Source organism: Orbicella faveolata, unplaced genomic scaffold, assembly GCF_042242905.1.
Source record: "Orbicella faveolata isolate gen_17 unplaced genomic scaffold, um_ofav_v1 contig_36, whole genome shotgun sequence".
In the NCBI taxonomy this organism is placed as follows: Eukaryota; Metazoa; Cnidaria; class Anthozoa; order Scleractinia; family Merulinidae; genus Orbicella; species Orbicella faveolata.
Window position 1 is genome coordinate 11,099,586 of NW_028301565.1, and position 25,188 is coordinate 11,124,773.

General features: G+C 37.3%; 1 protein-coding gene and 1 pseudogene across 2 annotated transcripts; both read left to right on the plus strand.

The window, feature by feature from the left end:
• Positions 1 to 95: 95 nt before the first annotated feature.
• On the plus strand, positions 96 to 13,545 carry LOC110056550 (uncharacterized). Its single transcript, XM_089274683.1, has 6 exons — positions 96 to 389; positions 622 to 698; positions 5,021 to 5,855; positions 6,971 to 7,186; positions 9,924 to 10,079; positions 11,563 to 13,545. The coding sequence occupies exons 2-6, from the start codon at positions 669 to 671 to the stop codon at positions 11,982 to 11,984; spliced, it is 1,659 nt and encodes a 552-aa protein (XP_089130809.1). The 5' UTR covers positions 96 to 389; positions 622 to 668; the 3' UTR covers positions 11,985 to 13,545.
• A 2,250-nt stretch (positions 13,546 to 15,795) lies between these two features.
• Positions 15,796 to 21,478, plus strand: LOC110066382 (uncharacterized; annotated as a pseudogene). The gene is made up of 3 exons (XR_016202513.1): positions 15,796 to 16,117; positions 16,843 to 17,949; positions 18,946 to 21,478. The product of XR_016202513.1 is annotated as an uncharacterized LOC110066382 (transcript).
• Positions 21,479 to 25,188: the final 3,710 nt, after the last annotated feature.

Consider the following 25,188-nt stretch of genomic DNA (forward strand, 5'->3'; position numbering starts at 1 on the left):
TGAGCTGCGCCCGCCGCCCGCCGCCCGCCGCCCGCCGCCCGCTCTCGAATTCTTGGCTTGATAGACCGATAGAAAACCAATCAGAATCAAGATTAATCGATCACACAGTTTTCCCGCGCAAATAGCGCCTGATGATTGCCCGATTTACTTGACTACGTCAATCCTTTGAACCAATCACCATAAACCATTTTCGATACGGGGAATCCCCGAGTCGGCATCAACTACATAAGATGCAAGTTAATGAATGGAATCCCGAGGATTGCCTCTACAACTCGAGTAGAGAAACGTTCGTTATTGTATGCTTCAATATCGACTCGATATCCGATCCAGAGATCCTCGAGGGTTTAATATTCGGTGCATTGTGTCGTTAGGAGGTAGCGCTTAAAGAGGTAAACTTTTGTTGAGAACCTTCTTGGACCTTGAAAATTTGTTGATGCTGTGTTTCGGTATTTGACAGCTGGTGTAATTTACGGGTAATCGTAGACTTTAATTAGCTTCTTTTCATCCTTGCACAAATGAGTTATCGTTATCCTTTCTAATGAAAAATATCGATCGATATTGAGCTGTAACAAACTCCATCAATTGATCTTGACTGCTCTTCAAATTGTTTGTATCTTCTAGATTTGTCAACCGTCTACGATGTTGCGGGGCCGCAGTAACGTCGATCGATGAAAACATTTAAGCTCATTTGTTGTTTGGTATGTACATGGTATCTTTACATAATTTTAGTTCCTTTAAGTTTACTTTAAATGTAAAAAACGTAGAGCAAAAATAATACGTGCTGCCTTGCACGTACATGGCGGTGAAAAATTTTCCTCATTTTCCGCGCATACTAATTTTTGAGTTATTTTTTTGTAAAAAAAATACCTCTTAGTCGGCGCGTCGGGTATGTTATGGACGGGTCAATGGGTGAGTGAGTAAGTGAGTGAGTGAGTGAGTGAGTGAGTGAGTGAGAGATGTATGTATGTCACACCAATCAGATTGGATCTACTATGAACAGCCAATCAAATTTCTTGTTGTAAAGGTAAATGGTACGTGAGAAACACAAGGTATGTATAAACACATGGACTTTGGTAATTGAAAAATAAAGAGTGACGTGTATGTTGCCGGTTTGTGATTTTTAGTCCGGTTTGGAGGGGAGTGTGACAGTTACATATGTACATTGGGTTGTTTTAGAGTGCATAATTTTCAGTGCAATGGTGGCTAGTTATGAAAGAGATGAGTCTTGAGTCTTGAAGCAGTTCATGGGTAGTAGGCAAATGGCACGAGATATTTTTATTTTTAATTACAAAGGGTAACTTGATACTTTTGTTTTTCACAAGGAGTTAATTCAATTAGAGGTCACGAATCGTCGGTTCTAGTTCTTAGGACATGTTTTAGAGGAGACGAGACTATTTAGGTTTGAAGCAGTTCTAACGTTTACGATAGTAAGTGCAGGTAACGATTGTTTTGTTCTTATTGCATGCAAATATAACGAGATAGTTTAATTTTTTAGTTACAATGGGTAATTTGACACTCTTGTTTTTCACAAGGTAGTAAATTCAATTAGAGCTGACGAATCGTCACCATTTGTTCCCACGAGATGTTTGCTATTTTTAGTTACAAATGGTAACTCGACACTTTTGTTTTTCATGTGGGAGTAAATTCAATTAGAGCTTACAAGTTATCGGCTATTGTTCCCAGGATATTAAACGAAAAAGAAGCTTTCATTTCTAGGGTGTTTTTACGTCTCTGCAGTAGCAGTTTAATATTTTTATTTGATGGGCATTTTATGACATTCTTTTCAGTCCGATATTTTTAAAGGTAAAAAATATGAAAACTGTTCAAATGTTCTTTGAAGACTGTGTGGCACCAAGTTAAAGTGCAATTTAATTAAATCAGAGACGTTTTTTCTCTCTTTCAATTTTCGGTGAAGTAGTGTTGTTACGTTGTGTTGTGTAAAAAGGGTAAACTTACGACTCGTATAAAATGCGAAAAGTTCTCTTAACTTGAGTATTTTTGAGCAAAAATTCCTCTTGGGGGCTGGAAGGGCTCCCGAGGGGGTACTCCCAGAAAATTTGGTTGGGGGTGTGCGGCCCGCTTCCCAAAACCCTTACCCTATTTATGACCAAAATTTGCGATATTCCTTACCCTATTTATGACCTGACCAAAAATTCGAAACCCTATTTACGACCTGACCCTCAAATCAAAACCCTGTTTCAGACCTGCGTTATAATTAACTCCCTAGTTCAAACCAATGTTAAATTACCGTAAACATATAAATCTGTGAAGGGCTTTTGTTGATTTTCTTTTTGATAATGATGAAAAAGTGGCTTCTTCTTAAAGCATACCCATATCAAGGCTAGAGTGCAAAAACCGTACCCTATTTATGACCAAAATGACCAAAATGAGCTAAAATCGATACCCTATTTATGACCAAAACGGCTGAAAAACCATACCCTTCGGGGCCGCACAGACCTATATAGCCCATATAAGGAAGTCCCCCCCCCCCGGGGGGGAAGGGCTACGTGATCGGTGAGTGAGGGAGTTATGCATGTGCGCGTGTCAGACCAATCACGGTGTGGGTTGTATCAAAGAACGAATAAAATTGCCTGTTAGAAAATAACATGGTGTCTACATTAATCTGGAGACGTGTCAGATTACTGTAGTTTGTTCAGTCAAACATTTTAGGGCTTACTATTTAGTTATCTTACCATTACCGATGTAACATCGTATGTACATCATAAACTCCCAGTTTCTTTCTTGCTGTACATCGCAACCAAAAAGACTTGTCAAATCAACCAAATCATTACTGTAAACAGTTCCATGAATGCTCCTATCTCCGAGACTTATAGTTCACAAAAAAATAACTCTTGCACGCCTTGCGTGCCTATGTTTCTTGCTCGCCGTTGAGCGAGCCGGTAAGTTAGTCACTCGATCCTTTATTTTTCAAAAGTCGTATCAGAGAAAATCGAGAACAACAACTTTCATCTTTCTCAAACTCTGGTTGTCTTGGGTAGCTTACGTAAGTTAACTTAGGTTATGAGAAAAGTAAAAGCAGCAGTTCCCTCTGTTGAGAATAAAGTAACTTAACAGTCTGGAGTAACCACAATAAAGTGTTTTAAAGAATGGACCAGTAATGCCGGTATTTTTAAAGGGAAAAAATTTAAGTTCTTTTGACTGCTCAGATAAAGGAAAGTTCTGCATATGTCAGTTCCACAGGTGATTCGTGCTCCAGGGCAATAGCCCGGCATTAATTATTTTACTCTATCTTAATCCTGGTGTTGTATGACGCATTATTTGGGTAAAAAGAGTAACATGTGATCTGTAAAAATCGTGGAGAAAAAATTTTGCATGTGATAGCTAAAAGGTAAACAAATCATTCAGTGACGGCCCTTTCACTTCAGGGGTAATCCCTAAGTTTTTTGGCTAGGGGGTGCCTAGCTATTGCTTGAAATGCTTTCCCTATACAAAAGCATCTGTCCCTCACCCTGTTGAGTAGTGCTTTAGTTTTAAATCCCCAATGCTAATAATCCCAACACAAATCTCTTGAAAAAGAACATTTCAAATCCAGATGAGAGTGTACAAAATATGACCTGTATGACTAGAGTTAACTAGGGTGGGTTGCTTCTCACAGAAAAATTTAGAAAAATTGACTAGAAATCACATCAGTATAAACATCCTCTGCTTTGAAACATTGCAGAAGTGTAATTCTGTATAATTTCCTGTTTGAGCTGTTGAAAGAGTATTATATAAGCAAAAATTGCTGACAAGTTGGTTATGGATTACAGGGATCATGTGTACTAAACTAAGGCCCCATCCATACGTATCCGGATATTTTTGTATCCGCAACTTTTTCTTTCCAGATTCAAAAATTTCCCTGTCCACATGAAGTGCATTCAAATCAAATTCACCTGTCCACACACATCCGATGGTGTCTGGATTCACTCTAGAGAAACTTATTAAGGCCTGCGCGTTTTGCCGCCTTATTGGTATATTGTTCATTAAGAGACTAGACATGATTTTGCTACATCATTGGATTCAAAATATCCGTATATTCACCATCCACACGTTATCAGATTCGTTGCAGATCTATTTTTTTCCACTCTGAAGGGCAGATTAAAAAATATCTGGATTCACTGCCGAATTCGCTGGATACATATGGACGGAAGCCATATCCGGAAAGGAAAAGTTCTGGATTCAAAAATATCCGGATAAGTGTGGATGGGGCCTTAAAGACACCTGCAGATGAGTGTAGACTGATACCAGCAATCGACACTCAATTGCCATCTCAGCCAAATTTAGCTGACAAATCAATCAAAGGTCAATGGACAGTCGGTCAGATGTTAATTTTCACAGATGCCATTGATTGACATTTGATATTAGTGGTGATCACACATTTGATATATCGGTTGACACTCAACCGACATACTAATCAATGGCTAACTTATATGGTCAGCTGTTGGTAGCATGTTGGTCGCCTGTTGGTGAGAGAAGAAGCTCATGGCAAAACCAAAAAGTTCAAGACGAGACCAAAAACCTTTTGGCAGAAAGTCAAAGCTGTTTGGTTTTGCCATGAGTTTATTTTATTTTGCCCTGAGCTTATTTGATTTTGCTATGAGGTTTTTGGTTTTGCCGTGATGCCTATGGGCCACCATAATTTGGAAGAACCCCAACCTTAGGTCCCTGTGACCTGCAGTAATTTATGTGAAAAAGATGTGAGTGCAAGGTATACAGTTGCCAGTTTAATTTAGCACAGATAATTTTTTTGGCACCCTATTCAAAATGTTACAAATCCCCAACTGGCAGGAGGGAGACTTTTCAGAAGGTCTCAAAAGTATGGAGAAGTTTGCGACCACTGAATTCTAACAAATCCAGGCTGTGGTACAAAATTAATGTGTATGTAAGTTGGTGGACTTGATCTCTGTACCCCTGAACACTCTAAACTACTGACAGCGTTGCTGCCTGCAATATCATTTCTTTTGAAATATGCAAATTCAGCACCTTTTTTCAACAAATGACTATTGACTTGCTTTTGCAGGTGGTTGCTCTTATCACTGCTTCTGGTCTTGTTTCTGTGCATGGAAAACGTCAGAAACCCAGACATGATGAAATAGAAAGAGTAATAAATGAGACACATTCTGTTATTTGGAAATGTACTAATACAGAATGCCCTCCTGGATCTGGATTAAGTGTGCAATGTGGCTCCAGTATTCCATTTAGAACCCCACTAACATGTGTCCCTTGTGTTAAAGGAGTTAGCACCTCTAGTACACAGGATTATTCTACCTGCAGAAGCTGCAGGAATTGTGGCAAGCATGAACTTAGGACAGGAGAGTGTACTCCTGAGGAAGACACTACAGAATGTTTGGGGATATGTCAGAGGGGTTACTACAAGAGCAAGATCAGTGAAGACTGCCATGCATGCAGTTACTGTTGTGGTGAAGATGTAAAATACCATGAAGAACAGTGTGAGGACTCTGGACTTCCTTCTAGTAAACAATGCAGGCAAACCAGTTTCAAGTGTTACCCTCCAACAGAGGCAGATCATAAAAGGCAAGATCACCAACCACAGAATCAAGGAGGTCTTGGAGCCTTAGAAATTGTTGCTATTGCACTTAGTTCTGTAATATTTGTCATTATAGTTCTAATTGTTGTAATTTGGAAGTATTATAGCTGGCAGGATGTCAAAAGTTCCCTTAAAAGGTGTTACTGTTTTTGCTGTAACCTTATGGGTTCAAACAATGGTGAGCATACATTTTATTTTGATGCCAATGGTCAGTGCCAGGACCAAGACTTGGAATCACCTTCTTGTGTGAATGCAAATGGAAGTCGTTTGAAAGAAGATGCCAAAGTACAAGGAACTGTGCCTTCAGGTGATCACTATTAGTATAATTAATAATTAATAACTTGGTACGCATCCACTTTGTCTGAAATGACTGCTAATGTACAAATGTTTTTTAACCATCTGAAAGTAACGGCTACCCGAAAGTAGCAGCCCCTTTTGCCTGCTAAATCTAAAAGTAATGGGAGCTGTTACTTTTGGAATTCTACGGTACACTGTCAACTACAACTTTGCAGATTTATTAAATTTGAGGAAATTGTAATTATTGTTAATGATAAATTGGTTTATTATTGATTTTGCTGTTGATTATATACTTGATTATGATTATGTATTTGATGAAAAAAATATTTTCAAAATTATTGTGGGGAATTCAGAGAAAGAAAAAAGGTTTCTTGTTTGGCCATGGTAACTCTGTGAGTCATTGGAGATCAGGAGTAAATACAACTTACTTCAGTTATTAATATGAATATGACATGAAAGTCTTAAAAAGATTTTAAAAAGGAGGCATCTGACAAATACATGGAATTTCCTTCAAATACAAATATATAATAAAAGCAGCAGAATTGAAAGTAGGTCTTATAAATACTGTACTGGTAATAATTGTATTTTGTGCTTAAACCTCTTCTAATGGCACTTTGCATTCAGTCACATGCAAATGGGTTGCCAGACGCAGACCTGCCTCATCAAAAATATATGTATGTATGTATGTATGTACGTACGTACGTACGTACGTACGTATGTATGTATGTATCATTTGTAACTAGATTGTTATCAATTATTTCTAAAAAAAAAAACATATGTCACTTCCTTGCAGCTTGTGACACTTCATACAAAATATATTTTAAGTAAGAACATTAATAAATAATAAATGAAATTATTAACGTATCAAACCATGTAGCCTGGGAGAAACCCATACTAATAAGGGGACACAAGATTTAAAGTAGTAGTTTGGTTCTTGCACTATAAAAGTGTTAGAAGAAAAAACCAGCAAGCATTTGTTGATACTCTTCCACCCACATTTATTCAATCAATCATTTCTTCCTTCCTTTCTACATGTTTGCAAGCTAGGAAGTGCACTGCTCTGTCTCACTCATTAATAAATTCAGTCATTCATTCAGTCAAATATTTTTTCATTGTTCACTTCAGATACAGCAGTGGTGAAAACTAGGACAGTGAAGAAACCAGTGTATCAACGGCTGCTGTCAGCCCCCACTGAAATTAAATCTGACGTTGGGTCAATGATGTGTAGGTCTCACTCCCACCCAGGATGTCTCAAGGATCTTGATAAGCCAAAACAAACATCAGATTTGAAGCGTGGCTTCAAAAAGCTTTTCAGTAGTCCAAGAATCAAGAAAGGATATGGTATGTTTTCATTACTCATTTGTTTTACATCTGCCGGTATTTTCATACTGCTGTATAATGTTATCACAGTCATAATTTACAGTGAGTGTGACTTGAGTAACCTAATGCCTGCTCACTACTGGACAATGAAAACAACTCACTAGGCAGAAAACATACAGTCTGTTCCATCATCAGTTCAGTTCTGTCTCTTTTGAATTATGTTATTTTAAATAATTTTTAATCTTTACATCATAGTAACTGTAATTTAATTTTGCTGTACCATTGTCTTATTATTTTGCTGCAGTGTTGGAAATTTAAGCACCTGCCTGCTTGTCCATGCATGAGTGAAGACCACCAAACAAGCACAAATCATTACCATTCTTGAGAAATTATTTGACCTGAAATATTAATTAACCCTCCTTTTTATTTTCCATTTTGGCAAGAAAATCCTTACCAGAGTTCTTTTTTTAAATTCTTTTTAATTAATCTTTTTAGATGCCCAACTAAGTTTTCAATGAAAAACAACATAAGTGTTTTCTAAAATGGACCATGATTGGCTTTCTCATAGTAATAATTGAAACACTGAAAATTACACCGGGTGAGTACATTTGGAGAGTCAGTCACAGGAATGGCAAAGGCTGTCAAAATTATTTTAGTTTCCAACACAGGTATTGTTATATAAGACTATTGATAATAAAACTTCCTCGTTACGTCGCAAAATGTAATAATCACCGCAAAATGTAATACTAACGCAAAATGTAATAACATCAATGCAAAATATAATAAAGTTATCAACGCGAAATGTAATAACTTTCCAACGCAAAATGTAATAACTTTTTTAATGCAAAATGTAATAACTCCTGAATTGGAAGTATGTTCAAAACAAAAGATATGACAGGCCTACACGGACTCCCCTAGTGAATTGCGATAACGATGCATTTTAGCCTTCAATTAAATTTTCGTTCTAAAGAGCGTATCTTTTAGAGATTTGTCTCTCTTATATGATATAATCAGAGGTTTAGTATAGATGCTTTTACGTAAGCATCATTTTGTTTGTCCTCCGCCATGTGTTTTTTGGTGTCCGTTGGAGGACAGTAAGAAGGCGTTTTTGGGGCTGTGTATATACGTAATAGACATCCTTGTCACCAGATGTACTTAGCAGTAATTCGTTGTCTGACATCATAGTTGCTTCAGCAGGACCGCTCGGTTTCGATTCTTCACGAATCTCTTCAGCTGCTGTTTGGAGCGTGACAACTTTAAATTCAATGTTATGCAGGGAAAGTTAGAGAAGTTTCTCAATTCCGTTCCCGCTTGAATAGTTGTTTGGTGATTTTTTTATTTAACAATTATTCCATGAAACCGCGTTGGATATGAAGTGATAAATAACCAACGAGCGCGTAGCGCGAGTTGGTTATGATCACTTCATATCCAACAAGGTCGAATGGAATAATTGTTTTAGTATATTCTTAATCGGGTTTTTGCCGCCGATTTTTATTTCAACAATTTTACAGAGCGGAAAATTTTTAAACTTGGCGCACTGTTTTCCATATAAGGTAAAACTCCGACTAATGGCTCATAGTCGGAGTTTTTGAGCCAATCAGAGAGCTAGAAATGCAATAGTCGGAGCTGAGAATATACTAAATCAGGATAGTCGGTGGTTAGGATCGAAGTTGTAGCTTTCCTATTGGTCCTCCCTGAAGTGAGAGGGCCAATGAGGTGTAAGGGATTTTCGATCTGGTAAAGCGAGAAGCTAGAGAGTGTTTCTTTGTTAAGGCTATTTTTAAGCTTGGGCTTCCCAAATGGAAGTGAGGTCGCTCAAGAGTACTATGATATACTTTTACGCTGTGTTGCGTATTATACTCAGTCGAGGACAAGGCCTCGGGTGTTTTTAAGCGCTCTAATTTACGTATTATTCTCTTGTTTTGTACATTTTTGGGTTTTAATTTTTCTTTTGCACTTTTCTCTTTTTATCTACCCCTTTACCAACTGCTTACCGAGAGATTCACGGCAATTACACTGACTTTCAATCATGTGTTATTTAAATTAAGGTAAGCCTCTCACTGGGAAGCCAAAGTTTCTTTAACGATCTCATGGCAATCAATCAATGGCAAAATCCATCAGCCATAGCTTTGTATGAGAAAAAAGAACAAAACAAGGTCTTCCTGCTCCCTCACGCACACCCCTTCCTTGTTCAACCAACGTCGCAGAGGAACATCTTTCTTATTTTGATTCGAGGGTGTGTAGAATTCATAATAAAACTAGTAGACCTACTATACAGGTTATTTATAACTTAGGTTCCGAAAAGTCAGAATCACGATGCTGTTACTAATTTTTGACTAAGTTGAACATACTTGCAATTCAGGAGCTATTACAATTTGCGTTAAAAAAGTTATTACATTTTGCGTTGGAAAGTTATTACATTTCGTGTTGATAACTTTATTACATTTTGCGTTGATGTTATTACATTTTGCGTTAGTATTACATTTTGCGGCGATTGTTATTACATTTTGCGTTAGTATTACATTTTGTGGCGATTATTACATTTTGCGGCATAACACTTCCTGATCCCAACGGTTACTTAAGAGTTTTTTCCGTGTTATTTTTTAGTTTATTAATTGTGAGCAGGACAGTCAATAGTTATTGCACCTTAAGTTTACAAACGTATGTGTAATTATTGCTTTTTAACCTAGCTGATACTATTCATTTCTTGTCAAAAAATGGTAGCTGAATAAAAACTTTATGCTTTAATTTTCCACAGTTCGTGTGGCGACTGAGATGCCCATGAATGATCATTTGGCTTCCACAAATATTGCCAAAGACAGCTTTCCTGAGCCAGCCTCTATTGGCCATGGTGAATTACCACGGATCTGTTTGCAGTCTGTTGATGTTGGGGTCCAAAAACCTGACACAGAAAGTATGTGGTTCCTTTTCTGTCATTGCAAGTTACATTTATTGCAAAGAATTAATTATGCTCATCCAGTGGGAGGAATTCTTTTTTACCAATATCCCATACGATGGCCATTAACCAGTCACTGAAATTTTGTTAAAACATCAGATATGATTTTGGTTCCCATGCTTAGATGGTCTGAGTACCAGTCCAGAAAATATAATTGCAGGTTTTCATATACAGTCCATGAATTCCTTGTGACTGCTTTCATAAGCAACCAGCTTCAGTTAGGACCACCTTTGTGACCACTGTTTAAATTGTCACTCATGCAGTGGTTTCATTAAGGGCCAGGCACCAGGCAAATTGACCAGCTGTGAGGATGATTTTTGCCTTCCTGGTTTGATCATCTAGAGGGAAGTTTTTCTTATGAAGAAGTGCGGTCCAGAATGTTTTGCCCTCCTGTGAAAACCAGTCACCCTCCTGCTGAAAACATTAATGAAACCCCTGCTCATACTCTGTAATGAAAAGCTCTCATAAGCGACTGCGACTACTTTTGGCAATGGACGTTTTTCGGCGATACAGTGGCCATTTTGAATTCTGTTGTTTCAAATAGCTATTTTGGGATGTTAGGGGGCAAATACGTACTTATTTGTCCCCTGAGCATCCCATAATACCTATTTGAAACAATAGAATTTGAAATGGCCACCGTATCGCCGAAAAGGTCCATTACCAGCCAGTGTTATCTTTTGTTTTTAAGCTCTTGTAAGTGAACACTCCAAGAGTCTGATTTGCATAAGAGACAGTACTTATGTGAATAAGTGATTCTGGGAAGTTTTCAGTCCCTGTGGATCAGTTAGCTGTACATTTGTGAACCTGTAGCAGGAAAAAATAAAGCAATTTTTAATAATCCAGATAACGGACTATTAATAACTATTTACATTTCACAAACTTTATGCTTATTAGATTAAAGCTCTTGTTAATTAGTGATCAAACTCCATTGTTTCATCAGGAGGTCATTTACAAGATCTAGAGCACACTCTTGTCCATGACTAGCTCTAGTTATGACCACATTTTTGGAATTACTGAGAGCTTGGACTGAGAGCTTGGACTGTATACCAATTTTATTCCGAGATACAAGACAAAGGTGGTAGCAATGGTCCAAGCTCTAAGAAACAATAGAGATTGTGTTTATGATCTGAAAATAGAAGTTCCAGGGAGGTAGTGACTCAATGACAACTACACATGCATGTTACAGAAACTGGCATAAGCTCTGGCCTGATGGGCCACTAATGGCTTGTATGCAGACTTTGCCATTACTGGTAAAGAGAGAGGCAGGGCTGTGATTCTGCCAGCAATACAACACAACACAAGGATCTGGACTGGTGGATATGAGTCTATTGTGCACTAACCAATAAGCCCCTGTGTCTCCATTTTCTTGTAATTTACATTATTTTTTGCAATGTCCTTATTTCTTTTGTTTTGACAAGTCTGTTTCCTTTGTATATAATAGGATTGCAAAGGCCTCCTGTTCAAGATCAGAGCACATCAACTACAGAGCTTCACCTGCTCCTTGCTGAGCCCCCACAATTTGCTAATATTCCACAAGCCTTCCAGACCAGGCTCTTGAGTGAAACTATGTCTGCCATCCCAATCAGATTTTATAAAAAAATCTGTACGAAGCTTGACACATTATGTCGACTGTCCTGGAATGATTTCCGCTTGCTTGCAGAAAAGGTCGGCCTCGACAAAGACACTATCTCGTGGCTTGAACAGAGGGATAATCCAACCGAGTTAATCCTACAGGAATTCAAATCTCAAAAGGATTGCTCCACTGGACGTTTTAAGGCAATCCTTGCTGAAATGGAAAGAAATGATGTCGTGACAGTAATTGAAGAGTGGGTTTTGGATGAATGGAGAAAACAAAAAAAATAATTTGCCATCGTCTTCTGTGGAAAGGGACCTAATTACAAGTTGTATTCATTGGTTTAACTTTTCACTCTCTTGAAAAATTGACAGTTGGTTGAAAACTGAATGCATACTTATTTTGTGTGTTTTGGTAATTTTTTAAAGGTTTTGTTTTGTAGGGAATAGGGGGCTGGATGAAACATGTTTTGCTCACCTAAGTAAAACAGTTCAGATATAACCTCTTACTAACCAAGCAAAAGGGCTGTACTGAGGAATATTGACCTGAGGCTGTGTGCTCAGTCTGTACAAAAACGATCAAAAGCCAATATTGCCCAATGCAGCTTAAGCAAGCTGGGTTAGTACTGTTAATAGTTTATTATGTGGCACTTGCACCATGCTTGTTTTGACTGCAAATTTTGAATTTGCCAGCTTCTGTAACATACAGGATATTATCTTCTTGGTAACTGCATGAAGTAGTGTTTGCTAACTTATTAAAGGCAAAATACAGGTCAAAAAAGGAACTTAGATGTATTTTTCATTTTGTATAGAATTGTTTTCCCTAGACAGTATGTTTGCCCAAAGATATGTGATCATGAAAAAAGCTGAAAAAAATTATTAGTGAAATACTTAAGTGAAGTGATATAGTTACTTGTATTTTCATAACATGAGCAGATTATTTGTGTAGAAAGTTTAAGATTTGTAGTGTGTTGTACGTTTTTTTAGTTGTAAATAACTACAAATTTCATAACTTTTGACTTTTGATAATACAAGGGAAAGAACTTACACTGATGACTGAGTTAAATTTTCTATTAATTTAAGTCTTGATGTACCAGATGCATGTTCCACTTAAGTGCTACACAGTGTGCAATGTGACAGTGAGTGTCCATTTGCAAAAAGTACCATCCTTGAAGTTGTAAACATGTTATAGGAAATAGGACTGAATTCTGCACTGCAAATGACTGTTAAATACCTAGCATATAGTTATTGTGTTATACGACTATTCCAGTGCAACTGTACGACACCCAAGGATTTTTTTCTTCTTGATATTAATTGCCATCGAGTGAACTCCTTTATTATCATACTCACAATATCAATTATTTAATTACTTTTTTGCCCATACTACGTGATCAACGTTTTTGTGATTTGTGAATAACATCTGGCACAGACAGACCCACTATGCGACTTGAGTGCAAAGATTGTGTCGTCAGCTGAGTTTTTTTGCCTTGTTTTCAATATGTAAATAAGATTATTTTCTGCAATTTGTTTTGTATGTAAGCATGATAATTTGCTATAGTTTATAAAACTGCTGGATCAGTGATTGATCCATGTCATGCAGATTTCTGTAAACTTTAAGTAGTCATATTTAGAGATATTTAATGTTCTATGTAATTTGAAGAAAATTTAAACAGATGTATTTAAAAATTACTACGTTTGCTATTTTTCTCAAAAATTGTGCTTTAAGATTTAGCTTTCTTTACTGCGTAATAAGGTGTAAAGACGTTTCTTAAAATTATTAAATCATTTCAGTAAATACTACATTTTTAAAGAAATTTATTTTCTCTAGTAAAATAAAAGGAAGTAAGACTCATGTAGAGCCTAATGATTTCTTTGGAACCTTCCTCGCCACCTTATATCTGCAAATTTCTTCAACCGTGTTCTGTCAAGTAAAGTTAGCAAGCAAAGAAAACAGGCCGGCGATGAAGGGGTGATTCTTTTGTCGCACAATTAATTATCCTTTAAACTTGCGTAATTCGCTTTTTCAGTACTTGAAAACGCCAGCGATTAGAACCCTTCCCTTCTCATCAGCGCCAGAACTCGGCAGATCATAGGCAATATCATTATTATGTATGCCTACAAAAATGATGCATTACAATTCAAATGCTGCATTCATAGATCGCACAGGCATTGAAAAATCCCCGGGGAACTCTCATACAAAAAAAGGGGGATGCTCGTCGGAAATTCTGGAAAGAAACCCTACAAGGTACCGAGATCCGGTGTTGTGGGCGTGGCTTGAAATGTTATTCACCCCTAAGACTAAAGAGGTACCAACTCTAAAACAACACGTCATGTGCAGTCATGTTTTATTCGGATCAATACCCTTAAAAGTATCAAAAAAGCTCCCTCTGTTGAATATGTGCTGCCTTTGTTGACCCGTTTAATGCCAAAAGATACATGATATGGCTTTCAATCTAAAAGGTCTAGACTTTGTTTTTCTTCTGTTTTCTCCCTTTTTCTAAGGTTTCTCAGTAACTTTTAAGTTCTTTTCATTCGATCACCTTCATCAAAATGAAAATTAAAACGTTCTTTCGAAGTAAATTTCTAATTGCAGGAGGGGTTTCAATGATGATGGTAGCTGTACTTTTTAAAAAAACCCGTGAATTCCTTCAAAATGACCGTCTTCAAATATTTCTTAAAACCTCCTTAAACCTCCTTTTAATCGTCCGTTAGAATCTGTGTCGTGGAATTGCTTGTTCGGACATGTAAAAAACACACTCATAAAAGATTCACGAAGAGTCAAAACTTGTTTTTCTACAAAACTAGTCCGGCTTTTCATGGAGATGTATTCCTGCGGTTGACTTTTCAGCCAGTTGGGAAGAAGCGGAAACCCAGACGAATACCTCAAAACAATACAAACCATATACCTGAAGATATTGATAACATCCCCAGATAATTCGCCTAACAAGATAGTTATTCACAGACCTTTTATAGGCTAACGACTTGGGCGGATGAAAACAGTCCAAGTTATAGGTCAGCCTCGCCAGTTGATATCCCTACGAAAGCATCGACGTCTTGGTTCAAGGTGAAAGCCATAATGGCAAACTTGCTGGAAGTTCTTGGAAGGCGCTTCAAACACTCAAAAGGATCTATTAAAAATTCAATCATCCTTGTGATAGTTTATGGATTTGAGGAATTCATAAGAACACAATTGCTCAGGTAAGCCGGGCCTATTTACTTCCTCGGCATGTTACACGGTGATGTGAGATTGTCCTACCTTACATGGTTGCGTTTAAATGTGCGGAACCATGTTTTTCAATTTCCCACTCGCTAAAAGAAGGATATTTCTGCTTTCGTTCTTGAATGACCAAGCGCAAATTAATAAAGTAAAATCTACAAGTGAGACCAACTACATCATTCAAGTCAAAAGTTAAAAGAAATTGAAAATTTATATCTATATATGACGTTTAAATAGTTTTCTCCCCACTGGTTTTATGCCATTTTGTTGAAGAACGGATGAGTCTAAACGGGCGAGAAAAAAAATCAGGCGAAGAAAAGGCAAGAACGAGAGGAAGAGCCCATTCTTCGCCCGAATTTTTTTCTCGCCGTTCAGATTTTTCCCCGCCCCCAGTAACTGCCTCTGGCTCTCCAAGGATGCGTCGTGGTTTGCTACCTATTGTCACGGAAAAGGTCACAGATAACTTCATGAATGTTTTCAACGGTGTCACATCTTCTAGTGTATTCTTTCACCGTTGCGTTTTGCACTATTTCTTAACAATACCAGTGGGCTGCCTAGCAACAACAGAAAAGCCTGGCCTGACTCCGGAAATGCGTCATCCGGTATATAAATTAGCATCCAAAACCGCTATGGTCAGCTAAAAAACGAATTCGTCCTGGGTAAGCAAAATTCGTAATAACGTACGATGAAAAGGGATTTTGTCACTTTTAAGTCTCAAAAAGATTCCTTGCATTCTCGAAAATGCTGGGATTCCAGCAGATTTCTTTCTACATAAACAGCCACTAGGTTCAAAGTTGTAAATATAGGTGAGTTCTTATAGTGACGTCATCTTCCAACTGAAGAAGGGGAATCCCCGGCAGGGACGGATCGGAGGGGCGTAACGCGGTCGCGCGCAAAAGTGTTCATTTGTTTGGGAAACTGCGTGGTGGATTGAAATATCGTTTTACGTGGTGGATCGTCAGATATGTTTATATGAGGAAGTGACAGCAGTTTTACGGCATGGTATCAATCTGCAGTTTGTAATCAACCCCAAATAAGATCATATTGGGTTGTTACTGCAGTTAATTCAACTTTATGATCTTTCAAGGATATTGATTGCACTTGTATGTTTTCCGCTTTCTGCTTCAAGGAGATGAGCTTTATTTTTAGTCTAACTCCTTTGCGCAAGAGGCACTGCACTTCAGGAAAAATACTTCTAACGATTTTGGTAAGTTTTATTGTACAAACTCTTTCGAAACTATAATTGCCAGCATAAGTGATTCAGTATTGTGTGTTGATAGGTCCTTCAGTGGTAGTTTACTGGCTACGATCCAAAATTAAAGCACTCCAGAAAATAACAAGAGGGATCAGACTACATTTTTCTTTGCACAACCTCGCTTTCGGAATACGATCTAGGACCATCTAGCAGAAACATGGGGCTTCGACCTTTAAGAGGAGCGTTGTAGATCGGAGTTATGGAGCTCCATAATCGGAGATTTGTCTTAATAGATATAAGATTAATTGTTACAGAGTTAAGCTTTACAACGGGTTGCTGAGTTTCGTTACTCAGCTGTTTTCAAAGTCCTCAAACAGGTCGAGTGCTGGCCCACAACGGACTGACAATATTTTCGGATTTATCCAGCTCTGAAAACGTTAAACCTGTAAAATTTTGGAGCAATTATATTCCTGCTGTTAAAATTTTTAAGAGTGATTTGGCCACTTTAATTTTGTGACTAGTGAGTCTTACAGGTTTTTACGTCAAAGATCGAGTGGAGTTTTCAATTTGGACTTGATCTAAGTTTATATATCAGCTGGGTGGCCTTTAAATCTTGATTTAAGTCGATACTTTGATCTTTGTTGTTTTCTGATATGGCAGTTATCGCTATAACGCTTGCTGATTGTTTTACTTGGGAAGTATTAGGTTTGATTTTGTTACTGTGCTTTTATTCTTAGGTGTTTCTTACCGTCTCAACAGTCAGCAGTTTACCAAATAAAGTTCATGAGTGTCCAAACTGCAGTGGACAGTTCATCAAAATTGTTGATCCTTCAACAGGAAAATGTGTGGGCTGTTGGCCTTGCACAGAATGTTTAGATGGTCATGGTTCATCTGTTCCATGTGGAGCAACTGTACCTGTTGGCACAAAAATTCACTGTGTGCTATGTGTCAATGGTGCAAATTTTTCGGACAGTTATAGTACTGATCAATGTCAACCTTGTGGAGTATGTGCAGGCCAACATGAACATGTCCTCAGCAAATGCACACGTGAAAGAGATGTCAAGTGCAATTGCAAAGCAGGGTTTTATCGGAACAAAACAAATGATAAATGTCTTCCCTGTAGTTCCTGCCCTAGCTGCTTGAGGGATAAAGACATCTTTTCAAAATGTCAGAAAGATGAACAGCAGATGGCAAGGTCATCTACCACTATGCACAGTACATCATTTAAGTCTCAGCCTTAGTGACATCATCTTATTCACATTATGCTACTCCCATGTCTTTGCCTGCTGATTTGACCATCACAAGGGTTCTGGTTTCTACAAGAACACAACATATCAGTGCTATGTCAACAAGCATATTTAATCATCAGAAGAATGAGAAGACACCCACTTCAAAAGCCACGGTGCAAGTGCAAGCGATCAATGGGAATGTATATGTAAACAAAATGAATGGTGATCACACTCACAAGAGCAAGAAAACTGACATTATTATCACAGTGCTGTCTACTGTGTGCGTGTGTCTTTTGATTTGTGTATATTTGCTATACCACAGACTAAAGAACTCCAGGACTCGTCAATCGAATAACCCCACAGTTACATTTTTGGTGTTAAATCGAGGTGCTATTGAAGAAGACAAACAAAGAAATAATGAAGAGAGTAATTCATGTGAGACCTCTAGTAACAGAGGTAGTGTACCTGATTTATCATCTTCATTGAGTGGCACAGAAGACATGTCTGATCGAACTGCAGACTCAGCCCAACAGGATGGTAGAGTCATAGCAAATTATCATCGTGAACACACAGCAGTAATAGAAGCTCAAAAAGGGATTCCATCATCCCTTGAAGGTGAACAAAGAATCAATCAAGAGTATTGATTGATACTTGACCACAGGTTTCTTTAGTACACATGTTCTGAATTTATTTATTTCAAGTTTCCATCAGACACATTAGAGGTTATACATTACTGCACCTTTCAATAGCATGCAGACTCTAAAATTCAACATTCAACCGAGAAATGCGTTTTTCACTACTGTCAATCAAATATTTGGAAGCTCCTCCCACCTTCCAACTACTGCGGAGCACTGTTTCCTTATCTGAACTGTGCTCAACGAGGTGATTACCGTGCGCTCAGCAGTAGTCGGAAGCTGGGAGGAGCCGCCAAACATTTGATTGACAGTAGCATCCTCAGTAGAAATTTAGTTTGGCTTTCTCCCCTCTAGGAGGGGAGGAATTGAGCCCATGTTTGAACAAGAACAGATTCACAATGACAATTGAAATTGATCCTGATAGGGCAGAAAATTATTGTCATTAATTCTAAACATCAATCAAAATAAATGATAATATCATTCAATGCATTTTTTCTTCCTTTCCATTTGCTGAGAACCCATCATGTGAGCGACCTGCAAATAACTGCCTACAAATAATTGTCTGCTCATGTGTAGTACTGCCTAAATTTGTTATGCTGCAAATAATACTCTGTTCATGCATGACTGAAACCACGCTCTCGGGTGAAATATGGCAGATCATTTCCCTGAGCTGTCAGAGAGTGATTTAAATACAAAAACAAACTTGGTGATTGAAGAATAAAACAATATTGAACTCAGTTGTCACAAAACATCATGTTTGGCAGTGTCTCGCAGATCAATTGTTTGCTTAAGCCGTATTACTGAGTGATCTGCTTGCCACTGACAAATCACAATATTTTGCTCAACCTCATGCAATTATAGTCTATGGTTTGCAATACAAAATATGTTTCTAGAAAGCATCAGCAGCTGTTTGGTCATCGCTGGTTATCTTTTATAGTGGAGAGTTTTTTTAACACAGCTGTTTTCTTTGTGACAGGATTGGAAAAGCGATCTGACACAGAGGTCACTGTCACAGACCAGTGCACTTCAACAACAGAGCTTCACCAATCCAGTACAACCAGCATTTCTGACATTCCACAATATTTCTTGAACTGGCACTTGAGCAAAAGAACGTCTGCCATCCTGATCAAATTTAGGCATAAGATTTGTATGAAGCTTGACACACTTCGTGAATTGCTTTGCGATGATTACCGCTCACTTGCTGAAAAGATTGGCCTGGACAGAGATGATATATTGTGGCTTGGACAGCAAAATAACAAGACTGAGTTCATTCTACAGAAATTTGATGCTCAAGAGGATCCATCCATTAGACGTTTTAAAGAAATCCTTGAAGAAATGGGAAGGAATGATGTGGTAACAGTAATTGATGACTGGGTTCTGTATGAATGGAGCAAACAAAATGACAATTCACCATCAATTTTGTAAGCAATGTTGCTATTGTAAGTTATGTTACTAGCAATATTGTAGGTGATATTAGTTTTGTAAATGATGTTGTTATTGTAAGTGATGTTAGGTAGTGTTGTAAATATATGTTTGTTTCAATTAAAAAACTCCCTTTTCAAAAAAAAAAGCAACAAAAAAACAATTAATTGTCAGCTACCGGAAATTGTGGAAGGCTGGGCCTAAATATAATAAGTTACAGTCATTAGTTTAACCTTTCACTCTCTTAAAAAGTTTGCAACTGGTGCAAAACTGAACAAAGCCCCAGATTATAATTAATAATTACTACAACACAGTACAGTGCTGCCATACATTGTACTCTTACTGAATGCCTACTTTGTGAATTAACTTACTAATTGAATATATCTTACAGAGTTAATTAAAGAACCTATTTTCAGATTTAAGGCTGAATGGGTTCTTCTATTATCGGGGTCTAAGTTCTTAATTTATTCCGAAGATACTTAATCCAGCAGGCTTTTATACTTGTGTTCGCTCTATATATGTAAATGTACGATTATTATTTCATTGACAAGTTGTTTGGTGTTCCTCACATTAGAACAGTCAGGGACTACACTCTTTAAGCATGCTTCTCTCATCAACAAGCTGCCAGATGGTATTGTGTCATTTTGATTAATTTTATTTGAAATATATTTGAACAATTGTGATGTCAGGTTTCTTTTGGTTTAAAGTTATAAGTAAATTACCTTGTTTGCAAGGTTTGATTACTACTAAACTATTTTTTGTTTGGTTTCATTGTTCTATGAATAAGTTTGGTCTTCTGACAAAAATGTCAATTCCAGTTAAGCAGCAAAACAGTTAACTAGTGTAAAAGTATTACACTGTAACTTATTGTAGATATATGTAATATACATGTGCAGGATATTATTTTCCAGGTAACTGCATGTCAAAGTACAAAAAGTGTGTATAATTTAGCTTAATTTTTGAAAAAACAACAACAAGAACAACAAAAAAACAGGACAAAAAAGTTGAATGTATTTTTTTATATATTCACTTACTCTCTTTACATTTTTTGCCTTTTAAATAGTATAAAGTCTTGATACAAATTTACAAAACCCCTGTCAAGTTATGAAATATTCAGCTGAAGTAATTTCACTTCTATTTTTATAATTTGAGTAAATATTCACGTGTTTTTACACAATGTAAATTTTGATGATGATGATGATTATTATTATTGCTTAAAGTTTAGGATTTTGAATCAAAACTAGTTTGTTGCAGGTTTTTATAAGTGCAAAGCAAAGAACTTACACTGACAACTATGGGTTACATTTTCTTTCTGTTTTACTGATTTAACAGGCCATATGTATCTTCCAGTGTGCAATGTGGCAATGAGTAGCCATTTGCAAGAAGTGCCACCTCTGAAAATTTTGCATTTGAATATTGCAAACATATATGTTATAGGAAATATAATATAATTCTGTATGAAACATCACACTGCAATTTACTGTGACATAACTAGTGCAGTCATGGTCTCGCAAATTCTCCCAGCAGATTAATCAATAAATTATTCTGCTGATCGGTAATATAATCAGTGATCAACGTATGAGTAATAAGTGAACACGTATTAAAGTTTGTACTATATCTGGGCCATTAGAGCTGTTGTCAATGGGTTTTATTGCCTTGTTTTCAGTAAATAGGTAAGATACATTTCTGCATGGTATGGAATAAGATCAGTCCTTTTGACTATAAGGTCTGGCTATATTTTGTGTAGATGCAGTTTCTCTCATGTAAATTATACAGGTTCATGAAAACTTTGCTTAGTCATGAGATATTTAACTTTCTATGTATTTTAAAGTAGATTTGAAAATATGTATTTTAAAATAGAGTTGTTGACTATTTTTGTCAAAAATGCTTACTACTTAATTAATAAACAGGTGTACGGAGCAAATGAAAAGGTGTGACAAGTTTGTTACAATATGAAGTCATTTCAGTATATGAGTAATGATTAGGCAAGGAGGGGCTGTAAAATTATGCTTAGCTTCCCGTCTTTTCTGCATATTTTCATAATCATAGTAATACAAAAAAAGAAACAATGAAGGTTTGATTCCTCATTGTTTATTTTCTCTTGCAATGCTGTAAAAAGCGAGCCATATTAGAACCATCTCCTATATCACCTATACACCATCTCCCCATAACCTGGCAGGTAGTGGACAATCTTTAGGCTAAAAAAAAGGCTATGTATGTTTCACTTATAAGCCTCGCCCATCCCCCAACCTGGCCTCACAGAACTTTGTATGGCAAACTGTAAATCATCAACATTCACCAGGGTCGGCTCGCTCCCAAATGGCAATATTTATATACCCCTCATCAGTATTCAGCACGACAGGGAGTCTCTTTGGATGTAGGTTTGATTTGGAAGCAGCTACACGGGGAAAACGTTTCCAAGAAATAATCTGTGATGATTTGAGCTACGGTTTGATTGCAAATCTCTCACAAAAAAAAAAAACTGTCAAGGTCTCCTCCGCAATCTGCATCAACTGAAAAGCTGCAAGCTCCAATGTATTTACAGACAGTATAACTACACTGTGGTTTTAATGTCATTGAGGTAGTCTCTTACACAACTTATAAGTCCTTACCTTAATCTGCTCTATTCCCCTGTTTTTCTTCAATCAGCGATGCCTTATTCTAAGCCTTATTCTAGCCTGTAAAAACACCGAGGCTCTTGGGGGGTGCACGCGGCGAGCTTAAACTCTAGAAACTTACTCTATTTCAGACCACAATTTGCGACTTTCCCTTTCCTATTTCAGACCCAACTCTTGAGGGTCAAAGATCCTTATTGTAGCTGGCAACAGTGTTCAGCATTTTTTCAGCACTTCTACTTTGATGGATCAATGCTACCATTCTCTTCTAGATGGTACTCAAATAATGACATCACGCCGTACTTTAACATTGATGAACAGAGTTATGGTTATTTTCTTGACATAACGAGTTAGCATGGCAACCATATAACTTTCTAAAAGCGCCCTTGATTTTAGCTTTAACTACTAATAACTCAAACATAAATTCGGTGACGTCCATTTATTATCATCAAATTGCAATCAGTAAGCTATGATGCAGCTTTTGGCGAAGCTTAAAGAAAATTGTAAGGGTGGATACAGAGCCAACTTTGCAAAAAGTTACAATAGTTACAATTTAATAGTTTAAAAAAAATCATCTTGAGGGTCCGTAGAGTCGGTTTTGAGTAGTGAGCACTTCAAGCTGTTAGGTAGGCATCCATGATACATAGCTGGCAAAAAATTTCGGACATTAAAATTTTAAACGTTTAATTTCTGGACACTTTTTATCTCATTTCGGACAAATTTCGAACAACAATTTCGCACAAATTTTATTAAACTTAGCTGCAGTAAAGTTACGCCCAAAAAACATGAATTAGACTGAAACAACATCAGAAGATGTTAGTTTTACTGCAATCTCAAGGTTTTACAAACTCACCGACGAGAAATTGACACAAATTCTATCAAGCCGTTACGTATCTTAAGCACGGCGTCGACAAAACCTGGATCGGACCGGACCGGATCACGGATCGGATCACGGACCGGATCACGGATCGGATCACGGATCGGATCACGGACCGGATCACGGACCGGATCACGGATCGGATCAAGGAAAAAAATTCAAAATTTTGTTGAGCAAATTGCAGTAGAGTGACTACTGTGAGCAGAAAGTTTTATTTAATTCAGGTGTGATATTCCTTTATTCTTTTATAATATCAAGCCAACTGGGAGCTGGTCACAGATGAATTTTTTTCAGGCTGTTGGGTTTTGATTGCGATGATCAATCATGTCTTTATATCTTTCTCCGCAGTTCAGATAAATGATATTTCGGGTATTCACTTGCATCAAACTGTCATAAAACGAGTCAGCATGGTAATAATAGGACGAACGTATGAATAGAAACACAAAAACTAAAAACACTAAAAAATTAAACACCTGATGATTTCAAACAATTTCCGTTTTTGAGACAAGTCTATACTTTTACAAGATGTGAGTTTGGAATACGATATTTCGCACTGGAATAAAACGAAACAAACCATTTGTATTTCAAGGAAATATAGCTGTTTTACAAAAAATTCTAGGAATGACATCGATAGTGTGAACGATAACGCAACCCGAGAATAAACAACATTTTAGGAGTTACGTCACGAGTTTTAGAGTTATTTTTAGGGTCGTAAAGAGTTGCCTTTAAATAGAATAAAACCTTAAAATGATCGTGTTCTAGGATAGAAAACACTTAAGAGGCAAGAACAAATCAAAACGGAATGAGGATCGTCAAGGATGGCAAAGATTAACGGGGATTGCAAATGACGAACTTGAAAAACTAGGCTAGTTTTTTCAAGATGTGCAAATCATGACGTAGCTCCTTCAAAACAAGTCATGTCCTTAAGCTTTCGTACGTAAGTTTTCTCATTTAACTGTAACGCCAACTGTAACGCTCACATCTGACACGAAAATGTAGCTGAGAATTAGCCACTGATAACAATTTCAAAAACGAGAGTGGGAGGTTCACGCAAGCTTCGAGCCAACTAACGTTCAAATATAACTACATCTGCCTGTTCATTACAATTTAAATTCGTCGTAAATTAGGCGCTTATGGGGCTTTTTAAATGACCTCTTGTCATTCTCTGTAATTAACATGTCATTGCGTCAAATTCGGGATTCTTATTTTCATTTAACATATTTTAGTTTTCCACTTTTATTTTTTATTTATCATTATCTTATAAACGGTTTGATTTTAGTTTTTGATTTTTTTTTCTTTAAAACTTTTTTTTTTCTGTGATCCGATCCGTGATCCGATCCGTGATCCGATCCGTGATCCGATCCGTGATCCGATCCGTGATCCGATCCGTGATCCGATCCGTGATCCGGTCCGTGATCCGGTCCGTGATCCGATCCGTGATCCGATCCAGGTTTCGTCGACGCCGTGTTCGCAACCGTTGTGAGCCACAATGAAATATTTCACTGTTTTCATTTGCTCAAGGGAAGAGACACAGTTTGTCTGTCCGTACTGACTGTGCGCTCCGGAAACTCAACACTTCTTTATAGACGATGCACATGTCCTCCTGCTTTAGCGCCCCAAGAACTGCTGAAAAAATGGACGGACCATCTTCTAATACTTCTGGAACCTTTTCTCGTCTTTAAGAAGTAGATACCGAGGCAATTGCTTGTTCTCCGTTCGTACAAATAGAAAAACACAGACATAAAAGATTCATGAAGAGTCATAAATTGTTTTTCTACAAAACCCAGTCATCTTTTTACGGAGATGTAATCCTGCGGTCAACCTTTCAGCCAGTTGGGAAGAAGCGGAATAATAATAATAATAATAATAATAATAATAATAATAATAATAATAATAATGAGAATGATGATGATGATGATGATGATGATGATGACAACAACAACTTTATTTAAGTGTCGAATGTATTTAGCACTATTGTGCTAACTGGGGACACTGTAAATAAGTAACCAAATATTGCAAATAGAAAATAAACTATTAAGAATCCCAACTGATCAGAGGCCGACCAGTTGGCTATTTACACAACGCAATCGAGGAGTTGAACTCGGGGGGTACCGAGAACAAATCCAGATAGCAGTAGGGTGGAAGATTTGAACCAGGGACCTCCAGATTTCAAATCCAACGCCCTAAATCACTCGGCCACGCTGCCTCCAAAAACCCAGTTGCATACCTCAAAACGATACAAACCATTTACCTGAAGATATTGATAACATCCCCAGATAATTCGCCTAACAAGATAATTATTCAC

Excerpts from the sequence above, each read along its gene's own strand:
- LOC110056550 (XM_089274683.1), top strand. The coding sequence starts at position 669 with ATGAAAACATTTAAGCTCATTTGTTGTTTG. Across the intron at positions 699-5,020 it reads TTAAGCTCATTTGTTGTTTG|GTGGTTGCTCTTATCACTGC; the intron begins GTATGTACATGG and ends TTGCTTTTGCAG. Across the intron at positions 5,856-6,970 it reads ACAAGGAACTGTGCCTTCAG|ATACAGCAGTGGTGAAAACT; the intron begins GTGATCACTATT and ends TGTTCACTTCAG.